Genomic DNA, 27,852 nt, shown 5'->3' with positions numbered 1-27,852 from the left:
TGACCAGGTCTGAAGAAACACCATGGACAGGCAAATGCTACAAGTCGCGCCGACTAAAATGTTTGTAAGATCCGCGCAAAAGCATTGACCAGGCCAAGTCGGGGGTACATATTCGGCTTGAGTGCATTTGCTTGTCAATAAAAAGGTTCCGGTCGAGCAAACTAAAAAAAAAAAATAAAAAATAAAACAACTAAAGAAACAGCATAAAAACAAAACAACAAACGCAACATAAATTAAAAAGGCAAATCATCTTAAACTATGTGAAAGAGCTTGTTCGACCGCACTCTGATACAAGTCTTCAATTATTTAGTGTAATCAAAAATGTAGTTGCCATCTCTGTGCTTTGGGTGAAATTGTCAATGAATACTTTCTTTAATTAATTAGCTTCGCTTATCGAGCATTTAATTATTAATTAGCAAAATTAAGAAACGATTACCCAAGCGCAGACAGAGCAAAAGTCTGGAACAGCACACGACTTGGGAAACCTTGGCACAAAAGGCATAACAAAATTCTGTTAGTCACGCATGCTAATCTTCGTGTTGTCGCAAAACTTGCAACCGTTGCAAACAGCAGCAGCGGTTGCCGCGGCAGCGGTTGGGGCAACAACAACATCGACGACAACGCCGTCTGGAGCGTCTGCAACGGCGGTGGCCGCGACTTGGCCATGAGAGGGACAGAGAGAGTGCGAGGGAGTGAGAGGGAGCTAACCTGGCCCATCGTCGTCTGCCGGCGATATCGATACAAAACTGCATTGTTGAGGGCCCAAAACAAATGATTATTGTGGAGCCTATTTAAGGCTAATCGTGTTCGTCTCAGACGGAGCTTAAACTGTTGCTGTTGCTGTTGCTGGAGCCTGCCACTCGTGTTGGTCTAGCATCTTAGTGATGTTGTGTAATATCCTGACCGCAGCTCTCTATTTCTCTTACCAACAGATTTATGCTTCTTATTAGACCCTGTACTAAGATAGCTTAAAGTGTCTATTAGGTTTGTAAAAAACGAATTGTGCATAAAAGTGAGAGATTTTATTTAATATTGATCAGCCTGAATAAACGAGTCGACATTTCTAAGTCCTTCTGTCCAAGCACTCAGATCTCAGAGACTATAAGAGCTAGAAGCAGCAAACTTGATGTGTGTACTCCTGCAGATCCTAAGTCGGGTTTTAATATTTTACCACAAAGAAAATTAAAAAACAAAATATTATTAGATGATACATTTGAATAGCACAATTTATCTGTCCAGATCTATCTGGTCTATAATTTTTATCAGGATTGGATAATAAGGGTATATATATTATTGATCAGCACGAATAAACGTGTCGATATAGCCATGTCCTTTTGTCTGAGCATCCAGATCTCAGAGCTAGAAACAGAAATCTTGGTATGTGGATTCCTGCATATCCTAAGAAGTTTAAGTGGATTTTGTAGATTTGCCATAAAAGAATAGTTTTAAAACCCGTTACTTAAAAAAAAAGTATTAGGGTATAATGTGTTTGTTGGAATGTATGTAACAGGGAGAAGGAGGCATCTCCGACCCTATAAAGTATATATATTCTTGATCAGCATCAACAGCAGAGTCGATATAACCATGTCTGTCTGTCTGTATGTATAAACACAAGGATCTCAGAGACTATAAGAGGTAGCGTAACCAAATTTGGCACACAGATTTCTATATACCCTACGCAGATCAAGTTTGTTTCAAATTTAAGCCACGCCCCCCTCCGCCCCCGCAAATCGCAAAAAACCACCACACCCACAGTTTTTAAGATAATACATTTGTGGTTATTAATGTTAGCTTATTAGTAATATTTATTATCCCACTGAATCGCATCAAGATCGGACAAGTAGAACGGCAGTTATGGCGGTTTAATGTTTTTAAAGAAATACAAGTAATTTCTTTAAAGTACTTTTATATATATTGAAATAAGTAACGGGCATCCTAAGGTCGGGATCTCAACTATAGCCTTTCCGACTAGTTAAAGATAAGTTTTAAATCTGCAGCCTTGAATAGCACTAATGGATCTGTCTAGTTCTGTCCTTTAAATTTCATCAGGATCGGTCCTATAAATTACAACAAGCTCGGATAATAAATTTCAAAGTCTGTGAAGAATAAATTTTATGCAGTTTCGGGCAATAGGAAGAAGACAAATTTACTGCGTTACTGTTCCCGTGCGTATAAGATGTTTACAGAATGAGTACAGGGTCTCTCACAGTCGTGTCTGCGCAAACACAGCCCTTCTTACGAGAGTCATTTTTTGGGTCAATTAGATTGTTGACCAGGCCACCTTGCCAAAAATGAAGTACAGCATTTAACAAATATGCTGGCCATTATCGGATAAGCTTCTGGATCATTTACTTAAACATGTCACTTCACATTAATCTGGGAGTCGGGCAGCAGGCAACAGGCAACAGGCAGGCAGGCAACAGGTAGAAGAGACCGCGAGTCTCGAATCTCGAATCCCGAGTCTTGGCCACACACAGCGTTTGCTTCGTGTCTTGCTTCTCATGACTGTCTCACTGCATTGGAGTGGACTTGCTTGCTGGCTACCACACAAAATCGAGATTATCATAAATAATATGGAGTAACAGTTCCACGCGTAAGAGCGTGGCCCTAGGATGCTCATTTGTTGCACGTACCGCGCCGTTTTACTCTTTTTTTTCTCAGAAAGGATGAGGTCACAGTCAGAAACCAAAGCAATACAAACCGAACCATAGCTGACCATTATCTCTACTTAACTTGGGCAGGAAAAAGGCCCCAGTCAGAGCCGTCTTAATGACGTCTAATTTGTCATCGTTGAGGAACTAATTTTTTAGCTTGCTGATATGGACCCAATAGAGCGCTACCTGTCTTGAACACGACGATGTCGAGACGACTTTGAAGATTTCTGCGTAAGTTACGAAACTTGCCCATGACACGATACTATCGCACAAGATGGAGAGCTCAAGCGGTTTTTTTTGTGGGGGGGTGAGACGTATGCTTGTGAGAAGCGGAATTTACATATAATTCCTGGAATAATATATGTATTTAATGTATTCGTTAAAGGGAAACCTCAAAACTCAACTCAACTGGCGATAAGATAAAGCTGTCTTCGCTTCAAAAAATAATACAAAACAAAAACAAACAAAAATTCGCTGTAAAATTTAAATAACTTTGTTGCCAAAGGGCTTTTGGGTGAGATACTGTTTTTGAGAAATCTAACTTGAATCTAACCAACAGCAGGCCCCTTGATGATCTGAGATTGTTGTATTTCAACGAAATGGAAATTAAACACGCGTATTCCCATAAACTAGTTTATTAAACATCAACTACATGCAATAAACGTCATTTGTCAGTTGGAATTAAATTATTTGTTGACAAAATGTGGAAATGTAAACTTTTTAATTAAGAAATACTCAAATTCTTGGAGAGTAATTCCCAGTATTATTTTCTTGTTTTTTTTTTTTAATTTAGCGTTTAATGTACATAATCTGATTTAGTATCTGCAATTGGTTGAAATAGCTTAAATCTTTATATTACATCAACTTCTATATATTCATTTTAGATTAAGTTTACTTAGGTTTGATTTCCGATCATTCTTTTTTAGATCCTTTATCCTATTTTGTGATTTTAGTTTTAATTGTAATCTTAAAGCTTTAACAGGTTAATTTATAGATATTTTTAATTACCTACATTTATTAATGAAAAATTATTGATTTTCAATTTGCTTGTGGTAGTGGAATAGTATTTTTCATAAAAATTTACTGATTTAATCCAATTGATAGACAACAAATTCAGAATAGATCTGGTACATAATATTAGTCAAAATGAACAAATCCAGGTTTCAGCCGTTACGTTTTTAACCCGGCCCACATTAACGTCAGTAATTTGTTTAATACACATTACTTTCTGTGAATCGTCCGGATCTTTTTGCCAGAAATAGCCATTATGGCATCAATACTCGCAACCGGTTCAAAGTGGCAAATGTGGTAACACGAGGGAATGATTTCTGAAAATGGAATGGTGGGAAGGTGGATTTGTTGTGGATGCTCAACAACGTGAAGCCAAGGAGATCGGCAAGTTGTACTTAAATGTAACAAGACGCATGTCTTGGAAGTTGAACATATCCGGCGCCTAAGAAGCTCATCGTGTGCCTGGACAGCCTGCGGGCTAGCGCCAACTGATTTTAAGCCCGAAGACGAAGGTGCAGGAGGAGGAGAAGAAGGGGGAGGATGAGGAGGAGGAGGAGGAGGAGGCTGCATGTCTGTTGGCCGTATTAAAAATTTTTGCGTTTGTTTGCTGTTGTTGATTTAGGGTGCATTTAAAGCGTGAACGACTGCATTAATAATTTCTTTAGCAATTTTATTGTGCATAAATTTCATTAATTTATAATTTTGTTTGATTTTTACTGCGACTAACATCCAACCCGCTGATTCAACGGTCCATGGAGCATGTTGCGCCAATGTGTTGCTGCGCTTCGCTGACTGGGGCATAAATTATTTCTCCGTAGTTTTGGCAGGCGCCCGTTGACCGCGCGCTGCGTAGATTTCGCGATTGCGCACAAAGTGAGGGCTTATCCATTCGTCCTCCACATCCACACATCCACATCCACATTCACGTCTTTGGCTTCATCTTCGTTTTCGGTACGAATCTCTGACCGCGACGGTAACAACCACAGCTCGCTGCTGTTGGGATGTTGTTATACCCGTTACTTTTAGAGTACAAGGGTGTATTGTATTTGTTGCAAAAATGTATATAACAGCATGATTCTTCATCACCGTTAAGTCCATATAGCCATGTCCCTACACATAGAACATGTAGATCTCAGAGATTGAGAGCTGGATAAACCACCATTTGCTTAAATTAATTTTAAATTAAATTTTTAAATTTATTTAACAGATCTCAGTAAATATAAAAACTAAAAACACGAATTTTTGTGGAAAAAAGCGTATTATACTTACTAACATTAAAGTGATTTAAAAAAAAATTTCACGACCTCTTCCACCCACTCAAAACCAAGAAAAAATATTGTATAACAATCACTGCTTTTTTACAAAAAACACTCATATTATTAGTGCTAAACATCGTAGTCGGACAGATATTAAAATAGCTACGGCATTTTATTTATTTTTTTAACCCTTAACGTTTTTTTATTTAACGTTGAAACCAAGAATTCACAAATACAAATACAATTTTATGTATGTTTTGGGACTCCTTTGGGTTTCTTTTTGAAGAAATTGAAACAATATTATCAAAAGTTAAAAGTTATTTAGCAAGTTCTTTTTTTTCGCTCATAGCTTACAGTGAATAAATTAACTGATATATTTAAATTGATCAACGGGTATCTTATAGTCTATCACTGGACTATAACATTTTAACTTGTTGCATTTATATATATGTATATAAGTATTAAAGTGTATATTTGTTGATGCTCGAGGTCCATGCTTCATTGAGAAACTTATGCGGTTGTTGTCGCTGGTTGATGCTGGTTATACGTATACCAATATACCAATGCAGAGAGAGAGAGGTCCTGCAGCTGTGCCCGGCATGTCGCCTGCCAATGTCTTCAGTTTGTGCCCGCGCAGTTAATTATAAAAGCTTGGACATTTTCGCTTCGGTTTGTTTTCATTTCCAGATGCAGATTACATTATGATTTATGCAAAATAGTAAATGCGTCTGATGGCAACATGCGCCAGTCGTGGACTCTGCCTTGCTAACTTGTACTTGCTTACGTGCAATGCACAAACTGCTAACTTGGCTAACTTGCCTGAGAGAGTTAGAAGATACTCGTATCTTTAGTTTTTCGGCTGCCTGGCTGGCTGGCTGGATGCCAAACGCCTACAAGCAATATATATATTCCAACAAGTGCTTGCACCCAACTGCGGCCAAGTTATTCTAAGCCCCTAATTTCATTTATCGCCCCCTAAGCCCAATCATAAAGCAAGGATTGACCGCCGCAGACAGACAGACAGAGAGACAGTTGGACCTCTTGTGGCGTTTTCCTGACGCAAATTCGTCGCACGGTCCGACAATAAATCAGCCAGGGCCATGAAAAGGGCTCGTAAAAGTGCTTAAATTAATCATCCCGTACGTGTATTTGTTATTCAGCTCGTAAGGTTTTATGATGCCCATAACCGCGGGGCATCCATATGCGCAACAGGTTGCCACCGCCACCGCCACCGCTCAAACCACTGCTGCGGATGTGTTTTGTTTTCTAGGCGCCATCGCATTCAATAAGCGCTAGCAACAACAACAACAACAATAACAATAACAGCAGTAACAACTACAACAAGAGCAATATATCAAATCGTAAAGTTAACTGTGTAATATTCGCAGGTATTTTGCATAACGAGAGTTCTTTGTCATCCGCAAGAACTCACGAGTATTATCGGTAGTGTAATACGCTGAAAAGCAGTGTGGCAGCACTGGTCATTTGTGAGCAAAATCGTAATCATTTAGAAAAGATCAGATCTCTGCATTTAATTTTGCAGACTTCATGTCAGATTTGTGCATAATGATAATCCTTACCAAATATACAGGAACCTAAGGTTACCAAAAAAGACTCTACACGAGGTAAAAGTCTAGTGACGAAAGCATATTCTAGCCCCACAATTTTTTGATATCCCTTTTGGTGACGATCAAAATTAAGTTTAATATAAGAATTTTAAATATAAATATATGTTTTTTTGTTATATTTTATTTTTAACATGCTACATGCTACTTAAAGCAAGGTTTCAATCGACATGTTTTTTGATAAAAATTTAAAAAAAAATAAAAAAATTTAACAAATGGCCCCAACAGCTCCATTAGCTGCAATCATTTAAATTTTGTCCCTCCCACTTACACCCCTTATCTCATGAACCTGGTGAATAACCAAAAGTTTTAGTATGCCATTTTTTTAGCTAGGACTTAACCTTTCGATTGGTAAAGAACTCGATTTGATCGGACAGTGGCGAATTTTCCATATAAGCTGTATATATTGCTTGTCGCCTTTCGAACCCTTTGTGCTGCTTTCGTCACTAGCGCGAACTGCCGTCCGCAATGATTCCGCAGCATTTCTAACTCCTCGATGTTGCGGAATTTGTACCTTACCCGGCTGCAGAGAATTCGGTAACCCTATACCAAATTAAAACGGCCCTACTCGCTTAAAAGTACATAATAAAGTACTGCAGAGTGCTTAGCGCTAAATTTATAGAGTTTTCTGTGCAAAAAGTCCCATGGTGAATGGTATTGGAGTAAATTGCAAATGAAATTGCATCGTTATTACATGTTTGAGGGCAGTGCAAATTAAATTCCATATGGAAAAGCAATCTTGCCCAGAGCCACATGTATGTATTTATTTTACGCAGATCTGCTCTGATGACTCTGATGGCCACATTCTAAAGTACGTGACAAACAGAACAGTGAACAGTTCAGTGAATGGTTGAATGGATGGTCAAGACAAGATGTTTGACAGCGAAACTGTGGCGCGAGTGACCGAGAAATTCTATCGCCATGCAGACGCGAAACGGAGAGTGAGATATTGAGAGAGTGACCAAGTGAGCGAGCGAGCGAGATAGCTATTACAATCGTTTTTAAATTAGTTTAGTGGCATTTAAGTTAATCGCCTACAAGGGAGCTAAAATTGTCAGGGGGGGCTTTTAACTTACTCGATGCACAACTGTGGTCCTCCATTCAAAATTGGGCAGACGTGATTCGATTTTAAAGAAGCTCCAGCAGTCGTGGTCGACAAGTGCTTTTCCTTAATAGGCTATTCCGTACTTGTGAGATATTCATCCACACATACGAACAGCAAATTGAGTTGTGCATCCTAAAAAAAAATCAGAAAAAACTGAAAAACAACAACAAAACAGGCGACTGACTGCAACGATGACATCCAATGAAGAGCCATCGTGATATCATTTGAAGGAGCCATGGGATCTGTCCACCAGTTGAACGTCTATGCATGTATGCTTTATTTACTCTCTAGGGATGACAAATTATCGAAGACACTGTCAATACTATCGATAGCTCAAAGAATTCTTTATTTAATAACATGTATGAAATAGGAGCTGTTAATGGTATTTAAATTATAATAAACTAGTAGGCAAGATTTACAATAAACTGTATTTATTCGGTGTTCTAAACTAACTAACATGAAGTATCCTAAAATTCTAGCTGAAATATTGGTTTTTTTAATTCGCATATTCATATTAAGTTTGGTGGATCTAGCTCTTAAAAATAAAGAGACAATTTTGTATTTTTTAAGTAAAGTATCTAAAAATTCAATACATATATATTCTTTCGATAGCTGTTGGCAAAATGAATATATCGAGGGGCTTACCAGCACTAATACTCGATTATTCTTTGCATAAATCTTACTGTCGCCTCCTCTGATAGTAATGCTTGTAATTAAATTGCGACACGGGCCAGCCAATGGTAGCAAATGGCGCCACAAGATAGATCCGCAAGACAAACAACGATCCCCCACATACAAATAAATACGAGTATACTTGAGCTAAGTACACTCACACACACACAGACACACACAGAACACACACATATACATATAAACGTGGATGTATTGCCAAGTGAACCATATACCATGGCAATGTGCATGTGCAATTCATGACAGAGCGATGGGGACACGACCTGCGCCGTTGTCCCAAACTACGGGGCACGTTTCTCAATGAAATTCCAGAGCGATCCTGAACGCTGCCAGCACTTCTGTGTGTTCCCATGTTGTCTGGGCAGCCATCAAATATCAGAGTCTGAAAAACGATGCGCTTCACAGTGGGAGTTTAAGCTGATCTCCCAAAAGAAAATGAATTACTTACAAAAAATTATAAATATTTTTTAAGATGATAATTCTTTCTCAAGAAAAAACTTATTTTTGTAAATTTTATTTAGAAAAAAACTATATTTTATTTGTTATTTGAATGAGAAAATTAGATTATTGTCGTTTGATTTATCATTGAAACAAAATATTAAATGTCAACATAAAATATTCCGAGAGCGTTATTCAGTCTGAATCAGACTTGTCAGTACAATTTCTATTTTTTTACCACAATTTACAGGTTACATTTCTTTAATCATATAAAATCCAATAATAGCATTGAGATTAAGCTGATGCCGAAAAAATATGATCTTTTATTACAAAAAACTATAACTTTTTTTTAGATAATAATTTTTTTGGAATGCTAACTCAAGAAGAAACTTACTTTTGTACACATTTTATAAAAAACAAATTGTTTTATTTATTATTAGGGGGCTCCGCCCTCTACTCGCTTCGCTCGTGGAATTGAAGCGTGAAAAAATAAGAACTGCTAATATTTTTCTTGAATAAACTTCTTTAACGCTAAAATATATTACTGTAATATTTCAACAATTCGGACACTTGTTAATTCGGACAACCTGATAGTTCGGACACTCAATTGTTCCTTTGCAGCTTTATAATATAGTAACCCGACTTTGACCAAATTGTAAAATAACATAAAATTTAAAAAAAATGTTAATAGAAATGAATTAAAAAATTCTTCTCGGTTTGGGTTCGAACTCGTGACCCCGTGCTTGTGAGTCTACGACACCATCCTCTGCACTACCTAAGTGCTAAACCCGCGGGCTGACCAAACGCTAACTTTGGCCTCGATTTTGACTTACTTGCAGGTCGAATTTTCCAAAACGTTGTCCCAAAGTTTCAAACTTGTATCTCGTGCAGTTTGGCGTGTACAATGATACATGAGTGAGTGAGTGAATGTACAGGACGAACAGCTCTATATATATATATATATAGATTTGAAAAGAAAATTATAATCCATAATTATATTCGTTTAATACCAATATTATTATAACAGAAGTTCAGTCTAAATCAGAGTTGTCAGTACAATTGCTATTTTTTACAACAATTTACAGGTCGACAGGTCGGCAAAATACATACTTTTAATCCTACAAAATCTAATAATAGTGCCTGGAAAAATAAACCTTTTTTAATTACAAACCAATTCAGATTTCTTTCATGATTTAAAACTCACAGCTAAATAAATATCAAATATCAATTATATATATCGATGGATAGTTTAATAGGGCATTGTTAATCGCACGCAGATCAAAGACTGGCAACTATTTGTATTTAAAATCAGCTGAAACGCCCACTGTACACTCGCTGTTTGGCTGGCAGAAGGGCGCCCGCGACTTGGGCGGCTGCAGCTACCGCGGCGGCGACACGAACAGAGCTCCCTCAGTCGCCAACGCCACCAGCCAGAAGTTAATTAATTCTGCATGAAATTTAAGGTTTTTGTGACCAGCCGCCCAGCTAGTGCATATATGGCAAGTCATTGTCGTTGCTCTACCGGAGTGGAGCTGACGGTTCTGCACGTACTGCTTTGACTCTCCGACTGTATCCGTATCTGTATCTGTATCTCTATATATGCATGTGTGTGTCTCTTTGGTAGTTGGGCTACCCAATGTGAACTAATCAACGGGCAACAATCTACCAACTGGACCCGCACCTCATCAGCTTCCCAAATCAAGTCATTAAGCTCGCCGAGTGCCAAATGGAGCAAATAATGCTGCAACTAGGCCGAATGTGCGTCCTGGGAGTTCACAGATGGCACTGCAAAAAAATCTCTCAATTAGTCAGACAATTAAGTCAGCAATCGATTCGAAATGAATCCGATTTCATTCATTTATTTCATACGTCAAATATTTTTGCGTTCCCTGCGTTTCTTTTAATCGATGCATTATGCACTGAACGAACTCGAATGCTCTCTTCATACCGACTACTTGTGTGGTTAGTTTCTAACCACATTAATTAGAATTTAAAATACGTAATATCAACACTAATTATGTTATTTACGCTGTTTGTGAAATACTTAAAATACCTAATTAAACAGCATTCCTTTCATCAGCTATTAAACTTATTTAGTTCCAACTTTGAGCTTAAAAAATTAGTTAACAATTTTTTTTGTATTAATAAAATAGAATCATACATAAAACAATTCAATTGAGGCTTAAATTTGTTAAAACTTATATTGGGGAATAAATGGAAAACCAAACATACAAAAAGCTTAAATATATGTTAGATAAAGCTGATTCGTTATTACTATTATTTTACTATTACTAAATATCTTAAACCTCGACATATAACTTTGAATTATTCACTTTAAATTAACTTTTATTTATTTATTTACAGAGTATGAATAACTAATCATAAATTTTCTTTCCATTTTCAGGATCCAGCGACGGTAAGTAGTATTCTACATAGCTACGAAATTATATATACAAATATTTTACAACCAATCTCAAACTAAATGATAAACTTGAATGAAATCACTTGAATGAAATCATCATCCTTTCGACGGAGTAAATGAATATAATACCCAACGAATGAACTAGAGATTAACGAACTAGAGCTAGAAATACTCTAGAACTAGAAATACTAATACTAATGTGACTAAGAAATAAGAGCTAGAGCTACTAAAAAATATCGAATAAGAAAAGAACCCGTGTGATCTAATTTACCTACCAAAATTAGTTTTTAATTGTACTTCATGTATATTCTTTTCGATTACACACTCTTCGATGCCAGAGAACCATTTTACCATCTAAATATTCCTTACAGTAGGTATTACAATAATGTAAAGAGTGTGAAAAGTCAATGATTTGAACTTGCTGAGAAAGACGTGACCGAGACAATACAATGTATGCATTTTAATATCTACAATAAATTTTGAGACAGGTCATATAAGTGCATGAACTGTTAAATGTCGCCGACGGGCTTGAAGTTGAAGAATATGAAAAGAAACAATAATTTAAGTTAACAACTTAATAACAAAACAAAAACACGTCACCTCGATCACCTGTTGTTGATCTACGGAGTGATCGTGAGGTCCGAAGGCGCAAAAGGAAAAGAGAAACAACCCTCATCAGTTTCAGTTTGCAACTCGTATAGGATTCCACCTGTCCGCAAGTTTATCGATTGCCCCATTGACAAATGAGACGCGTTGCCGTTGTGAAACCAATTAAAAGATGGATCGAATAATGCAGATCCGAAGTGAAAAATCATAGGAGTACTGTCAGTCTCTTGACAAGTGCCGAAGAATGGGTGTAAACTAATTGCAAACAATTGTAGAACAAACTGTTTATCGTGTGTAGTTAAAGTAAATCATGACCATAATTTCTAAACTGGATTATCAAACAAATAATCCATTTAATAGCACGTCAGCACAAAAAAAAAAAAAAAGAAACGCATGTTGTCAGCAATTCGGCGTTGTGTGAGTCTCTCTCTAGACCGACTGCGACTAATTAGAGGCACTCCCCATGAAGTCCCGAGTACCGAGCACCTGCCGATGCGACGCACTCTACCCAACTCTGGGTATCATTAATAATTTCAAGTTCGGGAGCCGAGCAGACAGAGCGAACGGACCATGGGGAACGGTTAGCGGACTTATTCAGTCGAACGCATAATAACCACGATTAAAGCAAACAAGGCTCATTGTCGGTTAAATGACAAGTTTTGACAACTTGTGAAACGACAAGTGGTCACTGGCTGGGCTGGTTAAGAGCTACAACAACAACAGGAACACTTTGCCGCTGCCAAAGACATGCACACACTTGGACAAAGGGACAGAGGGACAGAGAGACAGAACGCGACCCAGTTAAATTAATAATCCGCATAATTGGAGAACTTAACTCGCAAGGGAAAAGGAACAGAAGAGGAAAAGAGCATGGTGGCGACAAAAAGAGCGTTATTTGCTTTGCGCTTAATATATCATTTAGATTATTCTCTCTTGATAACAACGCAGCGAGGACTTTTGCTGTCATTATTATTGTTTTTATATTTTTTATCATACCTCGCAGTTGTTGATAATTATTTTTTTTCTTTTTCGTTTGCTTGTTTGGTTTGTTAACGTTAACTTTGATAGTACGAGTACAATGGGGTGCGTATGCCTACCAAGTTAACAAAGTGTACATTATGGTCAACTCTGGATATTAGGCAGTGTTTGCGATTAGGTCAAGGCGTACAGTATAATTTCTAATCAATTTAGTTAATCAGGTGGACATAAAGAGAAAATAATTGTTTCTGTTTCACATTCATGTTCAATGCGCTTGTCTCGATTACTCTGGGAACTTTTACACATTTTTAGGTGTAATAGCCTCAGATTGTTTATCAGATTTCAGATTTAACTAGGTAATTAGCATAAAGCTCTTGTTCCGTTAGTCAAGGATGTTTTATTGCTTATATTAGACCAAACAATTGAAACTAAGTATGGATTGTTAACAGCGGAAATTGTAAGTTGTAAAACTTTTAATGTAGAGCTTTATCAGAGTCCTCTTTTCCAAAGAAATGGCAATTTTCTTTTGGAAAAGGAAACAGAAGTTCCTTAACTAAAACGTGTAATATCATTTTTGTAAAGTCTTATAATTATTGTGACTATAGTTACATTCTGAGATGGAGATGCAATCTTTCCATAATGCTTATTCATTTTTATAATTAAAGTAATAGTAATAAAATATTATTCATATTTAATAATACGTAATATTGCTTAATAGTAAAAATATGAATTTCAATACTGTTTAGGTATCTTATTATAAAATTTATTTTCTCAACTCTTTTATTTTCTTTTTATGATCATCAAAAAATGCATGTACGCTGTCAACGTGAACTGTTTACCTACAAAACTAGGGCGTAAGTACAAGTATTTTAAATTACTATAATAATTAGTTGCATTTCAAAGAAAAACAAACAAAAATTAAATACACATTAAGGTTAAATATCTCTAAGTAAAAGTCGGAACCGGAAAGAGAGCAATTGCAGACTGTCCGGCGTTGTTGACGTAGTGATAAATGAATTTCACAAACAATTGACACCTACTAAAATGCCTTTAAAGTATAAACCATTCACATGGACGATCAAGAGCTCGGATCTGAACTGTGAGCTGAAAAGCAAGCAGCCTTAATTACAACCAGCAAAATACTTGTTAAACATGACAATTTTCATGTCCCGGCGATCGATCAAAACGACAGCTTCTGGATAGCAGCATTTCAGGGTATCCAAAAGATTCCAGTCCCAATGTCTGCTGGTCTGCTGGTCTGCACTTCTACCAGTTTGAATAGCAACTCGTGTCTTATCAACGTAATATCGAATTTCGATCAAAACGCCTTCGAGCGACTTCTTATTGTGGAAACGGCACTCGCAGGCGCTCGACTTTTGGCGCAAAACGAACATTGAAGTGCATCAGACCTTGTTGCCTTGTTGTTTTCCCGGTTAGCTCGTTGCCAGCCCACATTCCAGCTCACATGACCCTCATTATCATAGTTGGCACCATTAGGGGAAGATAATTTTTAGCACAGTGAGCACTTCGAATTTAGACGGTGGACATTGTCAGTAGGATGTACGAGTGTGTACATACATCTGCCAGGATCGGACAGCGTAATTGCCGTTGAGGCTTGCCAATGTGTTATTAAATTGTTAAAGCGAAATGGCAGATAGCATGAGAGCTATATTTAGCACTTAATATGGAAAAATACAGATAAAGCTTAACTAGATCAACTTTAGAAGAGTTTGTTTTTCTCGAAATAAAAATACTAATTAACAATAATGATAACATTATTATTTAAATTAACTTTTTGATTACAATGTTTTTATCTTTTTACATGTTTTCTTCCCATTCCAAAACTCTACGGACCACAAACAGTATGTAAGTATCCCAAAAACAATTTAATACTGATAATTAAAATGAATGAAAATTAAATTACTTGCTAAGCTGTTTGATTCTCAAAATATTCCTAAAAAAAAATATATTAGATTTCGTATCTAAATTTTACTTAATCTTTAAAAATCCTATTGTTAACTATCTGAGTTATTACTTGACTAACTGATTTTTAACCAAAGCAACGAGCAACAAACACTAAAACCTTATTCTTTATGTCGGACATAAATAAAATAAAGGACCTGACTGATTAACCCTTTCTAGCAAATCTGATAAATTCTTGTGTACAACCACTTCTTTCACTATATTCCTCACAAGTAGGCCATCGAAAATGTACAAATAAGTAATGAAAGGTAATCTAAAAATAAAATAAAAAAACATTAAAAAATCCAAAGCTATCACGTTTTTATTTTTAAATTACTTATTCAATTTGGTGCACATCCAAAACAGTTATTGAATTTTATTTAAATAAATTAGATACTGACATTGTAAATATTGCTAAAAAAAAAAAAAAAAAAAAAAAATTAACATTTAGATATTAAAAACGTTTGCCAAATTGTGTTTATTTAAGAATATAAAACAATGAGTTTTGTCAAGTGTCATTGTCTTTAAGAGACCAAGATTAGCATCGGAAAGTGTTATCTTAGCTTTCAATCATCTAGTACGTGAATTATCATGATCCAGATGCACACATATACTACCGCATTTTTACCATATCGGATTCCAGCTGTGACACCTTCACTGCCGCTGCATTGGACCGAACGAGTGACAAATATTTTGACCATCCTTTTATGATCGTGAGGCATTAAAAGGACAAGAGGAGCATTGGGTGCAGCTTTGAGTGTCTCACGACCTGAGCTCAGTACTTGTCCAGTTCGAGGTTTCATACTCCTGGAATTCCTGCACAATGCGTTTGCAGCAGCTTAAAGTTTTCTTTCCGCGATCTCTGCCAACACCGTCGGATGTCGTCGACGTCCTCGTTGTTGGATTCCACCATGACTTTGGATGGTAGCTCGGTCTAGAGAGCAAATCGCTCTGTTTTGTTTCTGAAGGCAATACAATGCCACATCCGAACGAGACGCAAGAATTTATGGCATTTCACTGTCAGAGACGCAGAATTTCTGTCCCTTGCCACCATTAATGGAATGGACAATAAATTTAAACGTGCAGACGGACAACATGCCATATGTAAAGAGCCTCTCTCAGATCTTTGAGCTTTGCCTTAACTCAGGGCCTTCCTTCCCTGTGTAGAAGCGACATTCACGAAATGGACAAAATCGCTACTCTTACGGATACTTTGCGCGTGAGACGATTTGTAAATGCAAAACCAGTCCCCGAGAGTCCCTATTCTCTCATATGACAATGCAATAATCATTTTCACACCTCATCTCATTTTCTTATCAACAACTTATTAATCAAATTGGAAATATCATCGATTCATTCTTTCCGACAATTACAACTAGTTTCTGCGACTGGAATTGAAGAAAGACTTTGCTTAAGAACAAAATTACTCCTAGATGAGATATTAATTGGATTGCTTAAATTTTTCTAGAATGTACACTAAAGATAATTTAGTTGAAGTTATCTTTTTTTTTCTTTTTTTTATGTCTTGAAGTTGAAGAAGTTATTTTATACCTTTGAAGATATCTAAAAATTACTAAATTTACGAACAAATTCTAATTATATTTCTTTAACGTTCAATTTTATCCCAATTTTTCTAATATTTTAAAAAAATCAAATGGAATACATTTGACATCTTATAATCTATAAGATCAAGTATTCTTATTTTCCATCAAAAATTAAAATAGATTAATTCACGTTGAATAAATCCCAGCGAATCTTCTAGACGAGTTCTCTATATTAGAAAGCAGCGATATATTCTAAGCAAATTAATACAAACAAAAGAAATCGTTAACTTATTCAAATTTTTCTGTCTGTAATACTTACTCATATTCTTTATTTATAATTTCTATAAATATGTTCGTTAAAGACTTTTTTTATATACTAAAATCAAACTTATCGATTCATCAGATGAAATTGTTGATAAGATAGGTCAGAAAAATGCTCCTGCTCATGTTCGCATTTCTAATTTTTCTTTAGCAAACTGCTTATTTAATTATACTATTTTCAAAATTTCTATTTCTATTTTTCTAAACACTGTTAATTAAAATAGATTCATTCTGCTTAATATCATCTAAAAAATCATATGCATTATGCATCTTTCTCTGTGAACAATTCAGCAAGAGAGTAAAGTAGTATCTTTTGAGTATCCGCTCATCAGTTGACATTGTTGATAAGATTGTTGGAGTCCGAGTTGGTTTGCAGCTTCTGTTCATGAACATTTCTCCACGAAATGCTAAGACAATGGATGAGATTAAATGCCAAACAGTGCAGATTAAGATGCATCGACAGCAATAGCTATGTCAGTATCAGGCGGCAGTCGTTGGGACAGTCGGAGCAGTCGGCATCTGCATCTGCATCGGATACCATGTGCTACCACCGACCGGCCACATCTTTAACTGGGAGACACGAAACAAATTTCCCTTGAAAAGAATTACATACCGATCCTCCGCGGGAATTGGCTGAAACTCTATTTGTTGTACCCCGATCTGGTTGTTTCTTCTCAGCGTCCTGCTCCTCCATCTGAAGCTTCTCTGGCTGCTTGTTTGTCGCCGCTGTTTCAAAAACTACAAAAAAAAAAAAAAAGCTGACCGTCTTCATTGTCAACACATGGCTTGGTTGGCTTGCAATGTGCTCTGTGGCAAACAATTCTATAGAAAATCATCGTGCACTCGCGGTGATCTTGCAGTTCAGTTTCGGTTCAGTTTAGTTCAGTTTCAGTCTCAGTTTTGTGGCTTAGCTTATCTGAGTTGGCCGAATCGTTGCGCCTTACTAAATTATTATGTTAACATGAAAATAATTGAGGCAAGAGGCATTCGCGATTCGCCATTCGGCATTCGTCCAGTGGCCGTGGCCAATTTATTTATATCGTAAAATCTTGGACAGACTTTCGGCTGCACTGAATCCCTTTTTCTTCAATTTTTTCTCTTTTTTTTTTTTTGGTGGAGACAGCAATTGATGGTCGAACAAATAGTTGGTGAAGTGCAGCATATTGGGACATCGACGCCCTGCTGATTGTAGTGTTTGTCCCTCTTCGGTGATTTGTTACCAATTGATTCTTTATGAATATGGCTTAATACACTTAACAGTTCGCTAATTAAAGTCTCTTTTTCCGTAGACCGCTTTACACTGGGCTGCCAAGCATGGAAATGAGGATGTGGTCAAACTAATTGCCGGCACACATAAAGCCGATGTAAATGCCAAGACGGTAAAGTATACAATTTTTAAATTATTATAAATATGCATAAATATTTAAACATTTCAATTGTTCTCTTTCTCACTCCCATTCCCTGATGAATTCAACAACTGTCGACTTATTGCTGCAGCATGGGGTAAGTGTATCTATTTGAAATACTTTTAATAATATACGAATCGACTGATTGCCTTGTCACAAGTCACAATCACGCGAAAATCTGCGTCACATGTCACACTGTAAAAGCGCTTCCTTTAACCCTTCCCATGAGGCGAGAGGCGCGATCCGAGATGGGGCACAAGAGGCATAAGGCATCAGGCAAGCTGTGACAAATCGTGACGAGCAAATCCAATTGTGCCACAACATGCCCAACCTCAAATCCTTAGGTTTATGCATGAGAGTTTACACAATTTTAAATTGAACCGTGCCGTGTTCCAAACAAATTAAATTCTCTCTCAAATGTGCTTTCAAAATGTCATTCTCAAAACTGAGACAAAGTGAATTGTCAATCACTACGAGTGTGTTACATTCTATTCCTCCCCATTAAAATTTCCGATTGGATACGCAATTTACAAGAAAAACAAAAAAGGATTCAAAATTTACAATTCGGTTCATTCATATTTTAAACACCCTTTCCTTAAATCTTTCGAATAATAATTTTATATTTAGTCGCATGAATTACTTATTGATTAGGTAATTAGTATTTATCTAAGACACCTTCATCATTTTAATCAAATTTTATCTATTGCAGGGTTACACACCGCTTCATTTGGCTACCCAATTTGGCAGGCATAATATATTCGAACTACTATGGAATGTATATAGTAAGTCTTACTTATAAGAAAATAAAAATGTTCTAAAATATTATATGTTTTAGACTTATTATTAAAACAATTCATCTATAGTTTACTTATTTTGTACAGTTTTAAAACATTTTAAATAATTGTTAATATCTCTATTGATATACTTTTGCAGAGGCCAATCGTGACATAATGGATTGTAGTGGTATGAAACCATTGGATTACAGTCGTCAGCGACCAAGCGTATCGGCCTCAACCTGTAGTAGTGAGTATCAAAAGTATTTCCCCATCATGGAGCTAAACAACAACTATCAGCTGGGATCACAATACTTTGAGAACAACTTCCCAAGTGGTGGTCATGAGATCAGCGGCGGTACACTCGGCAGCGCACTGACACGCGGCAAGAAACGCTCTCAATTGCGGTATGCCACAGTTAGTGGCGCCCCTAAAGGGGGCACTGTGACGCGTACTCAGTCTCTAATGGTCTCGTCGCCATCGCGGCGCTATAAAAAGCCATCGGTGCACTCTTTATTATTCAAAGAGGTAAATGAGGATTCCGATGTGGATAAAAAGGATGCGAACCCATCAAAAAGTGAGCCCAAAGTGGCAGAGACGAGAACTGTGGGCGGTAATCGCAGTGCCCCCGCTCGACGCAAAGAGAGCTTTCTGCGTAAAACTTTTCGGTCCGCTGCCGGTGCAAGCCGACCATATAAAGATCCTGTTACTAACCCAACTACTTAGTTAATTAATCCAAGCATGTGTTTAATAACAACAACTACCTTTTGTAATTATAACCATAGCAAAGCTTTTTTAATTGCACAATATTACAACAAGAACAACAATACTTCTTTTATTTTTACTTGTATGATAACAAATGTATTTTATCTTTACACAAACGGCTTAATGGTAAAACGAAAACCATTAAATTCAAACATATATTTCTAAATTACCTAATACTACGTAATGGTTACAACTTGCGGTTTATGCTTTATTTTGCTTAAAAGCAATATGAATATTTATAATACAAACTATAATAAATATTGTTTCGTATATTTTAAATGCAAATTTAAAAATAGTTGTAAGATTGCAATTTTAAATTTACAGCAGTTACGATCCCTGATTTTAACCTAAACTTTCAAGGAACCAACCGTTAAATGAAGTGCTGTAAACGCGTTTTAAGTAACAACTGCACTAAATAGTTTACCAGCACTACACTATCAAACAACAGACTGGCGTTAACATTTGAAAAAATAAAACTTAAAATAGATTAATTAACCATTTTTCTGGCCTTAGCAATTAACAAACTTATTAAAGTTATAAGCTAAATTAAACACGATTACTAAACGGGTAATACAAAAATCCTGCATGTGTGCGCATCGAATACCATAAAAGAAAAACATTAGTGGTATTCCCACCAAAATAATACTACAGTTGACATTGCATTTTAAAAATAATATTCATTGACTGACTAAAAATGATTCTGATTGAATAATATTAGTTTAATCAATGGCATAACATTGTATGTATTTAAGTTCTCAATTATCTTAATGGGGAACCTCTATTTATTTTCATAATCAACTCGTGTAGAAATTCAAGCGATGCGATTCAGCAGCGGACTCAACGGCACCTGGAGGCAGGTTGACAAAACTAACGAATTTGATTGTTTTCAATCAGTTAGCGTTCAGTAAAATGATTTTATTTGTAATCAACTTAAAATTTTTACACTAATCAATTTATTATGTTTTAAGCATTTTCATAACTTACGCTTTTTTGTAGTTTTTCTAAGTTTTATTTTATTAAAAGCATTTGATTTTGATGCCTGTTATACTTAGCATTTATTTGGTAAGTTATTTTTTTAATGAGTTTTGTTAGTCGCACTATCATTTGTATTTGTGAAAAAAAAAAACTCTTAAATTGTCTGGGTTACATCTATTTCATTATGTTTTGAGCATGTGCAGTTTATATCTATTTAGAAACAATTTATTAATTGATTTTATCTCTCATTAATTTTTGCAGAAATCAAGGCACGAAAAAAGCAAACAAGTAAGTGAAGAACAAGACTTTTGCATTTTGAAAAAATATCTTAAGAGATTTGTTATTTGTAGTCGAAAAAGATTTGGGATTCCTTCGGATTGGTTCACTGAATGTCCGAGTAAAGAAAACCACAGAGGCCTTCAGCAACTTCTTGGGAGTGGGCAATGGCAGTGGAATGATGCCGTATGGACCTGGCGGACCAACAGAAGTCAATCGCCATCACCAGCGAACTCACCGTCACCCTCATCAGCGTCATCATCATCATGTCAATGGTACGACACGGGATCGAATCTCTCAGAATCAGAGAGCATCGGCGACTGTACCCTACGGGATGAGTAACATACTAGGCTCCAGATCCAGTGTACCGCCCAACAAGAATATATATGATGCCGTTCACAAGTCTTGGGGCTCAGCGGACAATATAACGCAGCGCTCTGAAAATCTAATGCCACCGCCAAAATCGATGGACTTCATTTCGAAACGCTACAGATCTTCCAAACGTTCATCTTATGCCTCTAATGCTACTGATTCACCACGGGATTCCATTTGCTCATCCAATTCCAGTTCAAATCTTAATTCCGGCTATAGTAGCATGCCCACAACTCCTAATCAAATACGTGCTCCCAAGAGTATTGGTGCATCTATTACAGCTGATTCTGATTCAGATTCCGCGTGTGGATTCGACTCAAACTGGTCTGTTAATGGCCAAAATTCTAAACAGTAACACTACAATATTCGAACTCAACTGCAAAATACTATTACATATATATAAAGCACACAAATATTATAATGTATAAGAATAATTCCAAAAGAATGACGACATACTAAAACAGATCAGTTGAATTGTAATGAAAGAACGTTTTATAAGTTTGTTTATGTTTAAATTACGTACATTTTGCGTATGGAATTGAATAACCACTATTTAGAGACGGGATAAATTAGTTGTAGTCCTATAACATCTTTGTATATTGTTTTTATTGACTTTTGTAAAAATATATATGTATAAACATGTTTAACAAACCGTTAAATACAAAAATGTAAAAGCTTTATTTAATATTTAGAATCTCAGTAAGTATTCTTTTAGTATCATTAGGAGTACTAACTTTATGTCCTTTGACGCGTGGATCGATGTATAGCTCATAATCGTTCCCACCTGGATCAGTTTTGTCGCCAAAAAAGTGAATCTCCTTAAATTTATGATAGGCCTCAATATGTCGAAGACAGAAGGTTTTGTCCCAACCATGGGGAAACACATCAAAACTAATTTGACCGCCAATACTATAAGTAAGATCAATATCAGTGAACTCCTCCTTAAGTTTCGCAATCATTTTGGCTCTTATCTTGTGTTCATCGTCATAGGCAGCAAACATATTACGTTCTTCCCGAGTGCATTGTCGACCAATTGGACAGACGTTCATCATTCCGTTGCGAAACTCAATAAACGTCCCTCGCTTAATGGGCAGCTCCAATTCGGATAGATAACGTAGCACATAGTTAATGAATCGCTGTAAATTCTTCTCGCCCAAATGTTGTATAATGTTTTGCTTTCCGACTTCTTTTCCAGCTTCGATCTGTACCAAGCCATTTTCAGGGAAGATGAAGTCAAACTCGTTTAATATCTTTTCGCCATTCAACTGCTCAAACATCTTCTCCAGATCTGATCCGCCGACAATACCGATTGTTGCCCGGGGTTTAACATTTGTGTAGAAGAATTTCTCAAACTCTGGTTCAACCACAGTGCGAGGGAATGTTAAGGTTCCATCCACATCAAAGAGTAGCAAAATATCCTCACGTTTTGGCGTTGTTGCCGTCATTTTCCTTTTTGGAATGTAACTTTTAACAAACTGAACTGAAAAATATCTTTGAACCACAAATCGACCACGTATGTGTGTGGATAACTTTACAAACATCAGCTGATTACGAAATTGATAACTGAGCTGCAGTGCTGTTAACGTGAAAATTATTTTAAGCTGGTGAAATGCAATACACAATTAAAGATGCAGTAATTACGTGTTTATATAAGAGCACAATTTATTTGGCTTTATTAATACAATATATTAATGTTTATGTAAAAGTATTGACAGCATAATAATTAAGTACACACATACTTTAAAAGTGTTTATTTATTTCAAGTTTTTGTTGTGTTCTCTCAGCGATTTATATTTTTGTGTATTTATCATGGGATCCACAATAACCGGATACAAAGTCAGCCCGATAGCGCCAACTATACAAGACACGAAGCCAACAAATCTCCAGCCGCGCAGGACTGCCATTTTACTAAAAGACACAATTTATTTAATTCACAAATGCTTTCAAAATTTAATATAAAACAAAACACCTGCTGTCAATTAAAATGTTCTAAAAAACACCAAAACGCCAAAGGTTTTTGTTCAACACTGGATCGGTTATCGATAACTATAAAAGCAGACGCTATCGATTAGTTATGTGTTGCGGGCGTGTCGCCGTTCTTTAATTAATTCATATTTAGTTTTGTGAATAAAAGCCATTTAAAACAAATAAATGTGTATTGCTTTGTATGTGTAAAGATGTTTAAAGTCTTGTTGAACTTAAGCATATTATGCACACTGCACTTTATTGTAACTCACGGTAAGTTCGATTTGAAATTCACAGCTCGCTGACTAAACATTGGGCGTTGTTATTCAAAGTGTGTACATATGTATGTTTGTATGCATGTGCAAACAATTTTATAAAATTTGTATCAAATGCATATGAATCAATAGTATTAAGAGATTATGTTATTATAAATCATAGTATTTTACTTTGTTTCTTGTACTTAATTAAATTCACACGGTAATAACGAAAAAATTAGTGAATTACATTAGTAATACATAAAATACATACATACATACATACATACAGTGGCTTACAACTTATTTGACTCACTTCTCGAAAATATTAATATTAAAATTTAAAATAGGTTTAACTTTTAATCGGATGGAGATTTAAATAAAAACTAAAAGCAGATTTCCTAATTAATATTTAAATGTAAGACAATGAATTTTAATTAACTTTATATAAAATAATGCAATAAAATCAAAAAATAGTTTTAAATTTAGTAGTTCACATATTTATTGAGCAACTGTTTAACCTATACTTGATTTCTGTCTAAGAAGTGCCGTATTTTTGAAGATTAATAAATTATTCTTTATAAATGATAACCTTTTTATTTTTAGCACAACATCACTATGATGAACATAAGACTAGCAACATTATCTGGTGCACAAAAAGCATTGAAGAGCAATACAAATGCCAAAACTTGACTGTAGCTATTGAACGGGATCGCGCACTCTTCGATGACGTATTTTTGAATCTGACATGCCATATGGCCTACAGTGCAGAGGAATGTATTCATCATCTGGATCGCGAAAAGGCACATATTACAACGCTGGACGCTGGAGATGTTTTCACAGCTGGTCGATACAACTCTCTCATCCCCATAATGCAGGAGAAATTAGAGGGAGGATTTTCTGAATATTATTCTGTGGCTGTTGTCAAGAAGAATACACTCCAGGACGTAACTGAGCTGCGACAACTTCGTAATAAGAGAGCTTGTTTCCCTTGGGTTGGCAGTCTGGCTGGTTGGATTGTTCCAATCTATATGGTTAGCAATTGTCTAATATTGCTCTATATCACATAGTAATAAGTCTTTTGTTATAAAATTTTCAGTTGCAACATCATGGTAATATGGATGTGGTCGATTGCAACAACCAGGTAAAAACTGCTGCCAACTATTTCAACAATTCCTGCGCTGCATATTCACTGATTGATAGATACAATCCAATTGGTGACAACTCAGACAAGTAAGTGAACCAATGCAAATGTAAAATGACCTACTTTATAAATATCTTTAATATGTTACTTATTTATTATGTTACTTTAAGGCTTTGTGCTTTATGTACGGGTAAAATCGCTGGAGGTCGTTGCTTGGCGGCTGATCCTTATTTTGGATACGAAGGCGCCTTCCGATGCCTACTTGAAGTGGGCGATGTTGCCTTTTTGAGGTCTTCAACAGTCCCAGAAATGCTGCAAACCACAGAGTTCCGTGAGTATATAGTTTATTTTTTTTAGATAATATAATTAAATTAATAACTTATTTAATACAATGCAGAAAAATTATCACCCGACACATTTGAGTTGCTTTGTCCTGATGGTCGTCGAGCCGCTATTGCTGATTATCGCCAATGCACTTGGGGTCAAGTACCTTCGGATGCCGTTGTTACATCCTCCGCTCGCAGTTTCCGGGACAGAAAGCAGTACCAACAATTTTTGAAACGTATTGCTGAATTGTATTCAGATGCCGTGCGTGAGAATCCAAACAATCAGGCGCAGACTGGCGGAGGCTATAACGCCTATGATCGAAACAACTACAATGAGCAAGGACGAAACAATCAATATGACAGTTTCAACAATCCGTACGATACCAATAACAATCCTTACGGTAGAAACCCAAATCAAAACCAGTACGATCAATTCGGCAACGTTAATTATCGAAATGAAAGACTGGACAACAGCTTTACAACGGAGCGCAATCCACTGGATGGCAACAACACATTAATGCCTTTTGAAAAATTCCGCATATTTGAATCAAAAAGATACGGAAGATCGAATTTGTTATTCCAGGTATTACACATTTAATTTCCAATTATTATAATTGTTCAACTTGAGAATATTGTTCTTTTTTTAGGATTCCTCCAGAGCTCTCACTGCCATTCCAGAAGACGATCAGTCCTTCACGAGTTATTTGCAAAAATCTATCAATTATATATATGGCATCCGTGAATGTCCTGTTTCCGCGATGACTCTCTGTGTGACTTCAGAGCCAGAACTGGAGAAGTGTATCAAAATGCGGGTCGGTTGCAATATTTTCTTATAACTTTTCACAGTTATTTTACTTGTTTTTTAATATTGCAGACTGCACTTAAGGCACAAATATTAAAACCAGAGTTGATCTGCAAAAAGATGCATTCCCATATTAACTGCATGCAACTTATTCAATCTGGAAAGGCAGACATATCTGTGTTTGATGCCGGAGATGTGTATACTGGCGGATTAAACTACGACTTGATTCCATTCATGTCCGAGGTGTACAATTTGGGTGAGCCGGAGTATTATGTTGTGGCTGTTGCTAAAGAGGAAGATCCAGATACCGAGCTTACATATCTGAAGGGCAAGAACACTTGTCACACTGGCATTAATACTGCCGCTGGCTGGACCTATCCAATGGCTTTCCTCATTTCGAACGGTTGGATTCGACCGTACGGATGCGATTCGATTCGTGCCGCAGCAGAGTACTTTACCAAATCTTGTGTGCCGGGAGCCATTAGCAGTGAATATAACACCGGAGTACCTTACGACAGCATGTGCGATCTCTGCCATGGTACCAGCTTCAGATATTGTCGACGTGATGCATCGGAGGATTATTATGGACATACGGGCGCTTTCCGTTGCCTCGTCGAGGGCGGTGGCCATGTGGCATTTATGAAGCACACCACAGTCATGGAAAGTACGGGTGGAAAGCGTAAGGAATGGTGGGCAAGAAATGCTCTAAATGATGATTTTGAACTCCTTTGCACCGATGGAACTCGCGCCGAGCTACAAGATTATAAACGCTGCAATTTGGGCAAAGTTAAGGCCAACGCTATTGTAACCCGTGGAGGTGTCAACTATAATGAAACCCAATTGCATGCATACATCAACCTGTTGACCTATGCTCAACAATTATACGGTCGGAAGGATGTGGATGCCTTTAGTTTCAGCATGTTTTCATCGCCTTACGGACATTATGATTTAATCTTCCAAGACGCAACTCGACAATTGGAAGTAATTCCACGAGAAAGTCGCCGATATGATACGTATTTGGGTGGAAACTATATGAGGGCTCGACGAATTACCGATTGTTATGCTGGCGCTGCCCAAATAACTATTTCAATATTCTTACTACTAACAAGCTGTCTTGCTTTGAGAACACTACTCTGATAGCTAAAGATATTTTTAAAGATTTTCCAAAACCATTCCAAACAGGATAACATTATCCAAATGATATGTAGACCCGTAACACTTCGAATATCCAATACGAATCTCACACTCTACTACAAAACATACATATCTTTATATCTGTAGTAACTACTTTTTGGTAGCTAAAACAAACCCAATTTGATAGGAAAAATCATGATGCTTGCGGTATTTAAACTGCTAGCAATATAGACTTTAGTGCCTTAATGTCCGTCCTCAGTACAAGATTATTTAATACTGCGAATCTTTATTGTTTAATGAAATTGAATTGCCTTTAAAGTGACAGCCAAGCGAAACATTCTCTACTTTAAATGTAAAATATTTTTAACATAAGACAAAACACTACAAATAGGAATACATTTTTGTTGCAAATGTTTTAATAAGTCAAATCGTACAACTTCTCCGTCCATGAAATTGGCTGTATTTGCTTGAATTTTATAAGCCATACAAACATATTTATATACAAATGAAAAGTGTATTTATATTAAACTATTTTTATAAACAATCAAAATTATACACAGACAACATTAAATAAATATTTTACAATTTAACTTTTTTACAAAAAATTACAATTTTATAAAATGCACAAAATTGGAGTCAATCCGGTCTAATCCAAAAATTAACGATACCATCTGACCGTTTATTTAATAAATTAAAAACTTGATCTTTATATTGAATTTCAAATCAAAATTCCCAACTGCTGGGTCAATGCTGACGTCACAGGCATGGTGAAAACTGGCGTGCTTGCGCTTCGATGGTATTGGCATTTTTTCTTTTTCTTGAAATTCAGCTGGTACTTGCACCACTGTTGCCAACTAAACTATTTTCGAGCTAGATCTGGCTATTGTCAGAGCTTAATTGCTGGAAAACATTTTAAAATTGCTATTAACCGAAAATCTAGCAAATTTAAACATGTATTCAGCTATGTTTTGCTATTATTTTTTTCAATAACTAGGCCGAAGTGCACCAAAAATAGCTTTCCAGCCAGAAACATCTATTTTTTCTCTCT

At 36.3% G+C, this 27,852-nt stretch overlaps 4 protein-coding genes across 6 annotated transcripts in view; 2 read left to right on the top strand and 2 right to left on the bottom strand.

Annotated features, from left to right (window-relative positions):
• The window catches only part of LOC117788866 (ankyrin repeat domain-containing protein SOWAHC), a 41,316-nt gene extending 19,535 nt beyond the window's left edge, over window positions 1–21,781 (top strand). Inside the window, exons 4-12 of one of the 3 annotated variants that reach the window (XR_004617800.1) lie at window positions 11,184–11,196; window positions 17,081–17,085; window positions 17,902–17,991; window positions 18,110–18,115; window positions 18,728–18,800; window positions 18,952–19,041; window positions 20,364–20,618; window positions 20,793–20,819; window positions 20,882–20,996. Coding sequence is in view for 1 of the 3 variants with exons in the window: in XM_034627788.1 (XP_034483679.1) it covers window positions 11,184–11,196; window positions 17,081–17,085; window positions 17,902–17,991; window positions 18,110–18,115; window positions 18,728–18,800; window positions 18,952–19,041; window positions 20,793–20,819; window positions 20,882–21,534 (957 nt within the window). In the remaining 2 variants the exon portion in view is untranslated. Of the gene's footprint in view, window positions 1–11,183; window positions 11,200–17,080; window positions 17,086–17,901; window positions 17,992–18,109; window positions 18,116–18,727; window positions 18,801–18,951; window positions 19,042–20,363; window positions 20,619–20,792; window positions 20,820–20,881 lie in introns of those variants that run through there. The other 2 variants (XM_034627788.1, XR_004617801.1) reach the window with 2 other exon arrangements.
• LOC117788867 (probable phosphomannomutase) lies at window positions 21,749–22,739 on the bottom strand. Its single transcript, XM_034627789.1, has one exon. The coding sequence runs from the start codon at window positions 22,718–22,720 to the stop codon at window positions 21,857–21,859; it is 864 nt and encodes a 287-aa protein (XP_034483680.1). The 5' UTR covers window positions 22,721–22,739; the 3' UTR covers window positions 21,749–21,856.
• A 163-nt stretch (window positions 22,740–22,902) lies between these two features.
• Window positions 22,903–23,185, bottom strand: LOC117788869. The gene is made up of 2 exons (XM_034627790.1): window positions 23,149–23,185; window positions 22,903–23,087 (listed from the first exon to the last, which is right to left on the bottom strand). Exon 2 carries the CDS (start codon window positions 23,081–23,083, stop codon window positions 22,934–22,936), a length of 150 nt encoding a protein of 49 aa, XP_034483681.1. The 5' UTR covers window positions 23,084–23,087; window positions 23,149–23,185; the 3' UTR covers window positions 22,903–22,933.
• A 28-nt stretch (window positions 23,186–23,213) lies between these two features.
• Window positions 23,214–27,354, top strand: LOC117788865 (melanotransferrin). Its single transcript, XM_034627787.1, has 7 exons — window positions 23,214–23,417; window positions 24,005–24,432; window positions 24,498–24,631; window positions 24,713–24,873; window positions 24,940–25,451; window positions 25,516–25,680; window positions 25,743–27,354. Exons 1-7 carry the CDS (start codon window positions 23,357–23,359, stop codon window positions 26,805–26,807), a joined length of 2,526 nt encoding a protein of 841 aa, XP_034483678.1. The 5' UTR covers window positions 23,214–23,356; the 3' UTR covers window positions 26,808–27,354.
• The last annotated feature ends 498 nt before the right edge of the window (window positions 27,355–27,852 follow it).

The sequence above is a fragment of the Drosophila innubila genome, assembly GCF_004354385.1.
Source record: "Drosophila innubila isolate TH190305 chromosome 3L unlocalized genomic scaffold, UK_Dinn_1.0 0_D_3L, whole genome shotgun sequence".
NCBI classification, from domain to species: Eukaryota; Metazoa; Arthropoda; class Insecta; order Diptera; family Drosophilidae; genus Drosophila; species Drosophila innubila.
The sequence above is the reverse complement of the archived record's forward strand: the minus strand, read 5'-3'. Positions and strand labels throughout refer to the sequence as shown.

Excerpts from the sequence above, each read along its gene's own strand:
- LOC117788865 (XM_034627787.1), top strand. The coding sequence starts at position 23,357 with ATGTTTAAAGTCTTGTTGAACTTAAGCATATTATGCACACTGCACTTT. Across the intron at positions 24,433-24,497 it reads GGATTGTTCCAATCTATATG|TTGCAACATCATGGTAATAT; the intron begins GTTAGCAATTGT and ends TAAAATTTTCAG. Across the intron at positions 24,874-24,939 it reads GCTGCAAACCACAGAGTTCC|AAAAATTATCACCCGACACA; the intron begins GTGAGTATATAG and ends AATACAATGCAG.
- LOC117788869 (XM_034627790.1), bottom strand. The coding sequence starts at position 23,083 with ATGGCAGTCCTGCGCGGCTGGAGATTTGTTGGCTTCGTGTCTTGTATA.
- LOC117788867 (XM_034627789.1), bottom strand. The coding sequence starts at position 22,720 with ATGTTTGTAAAGTTATCCACACACATACGTGGTCGATTTGTGGTTCAA.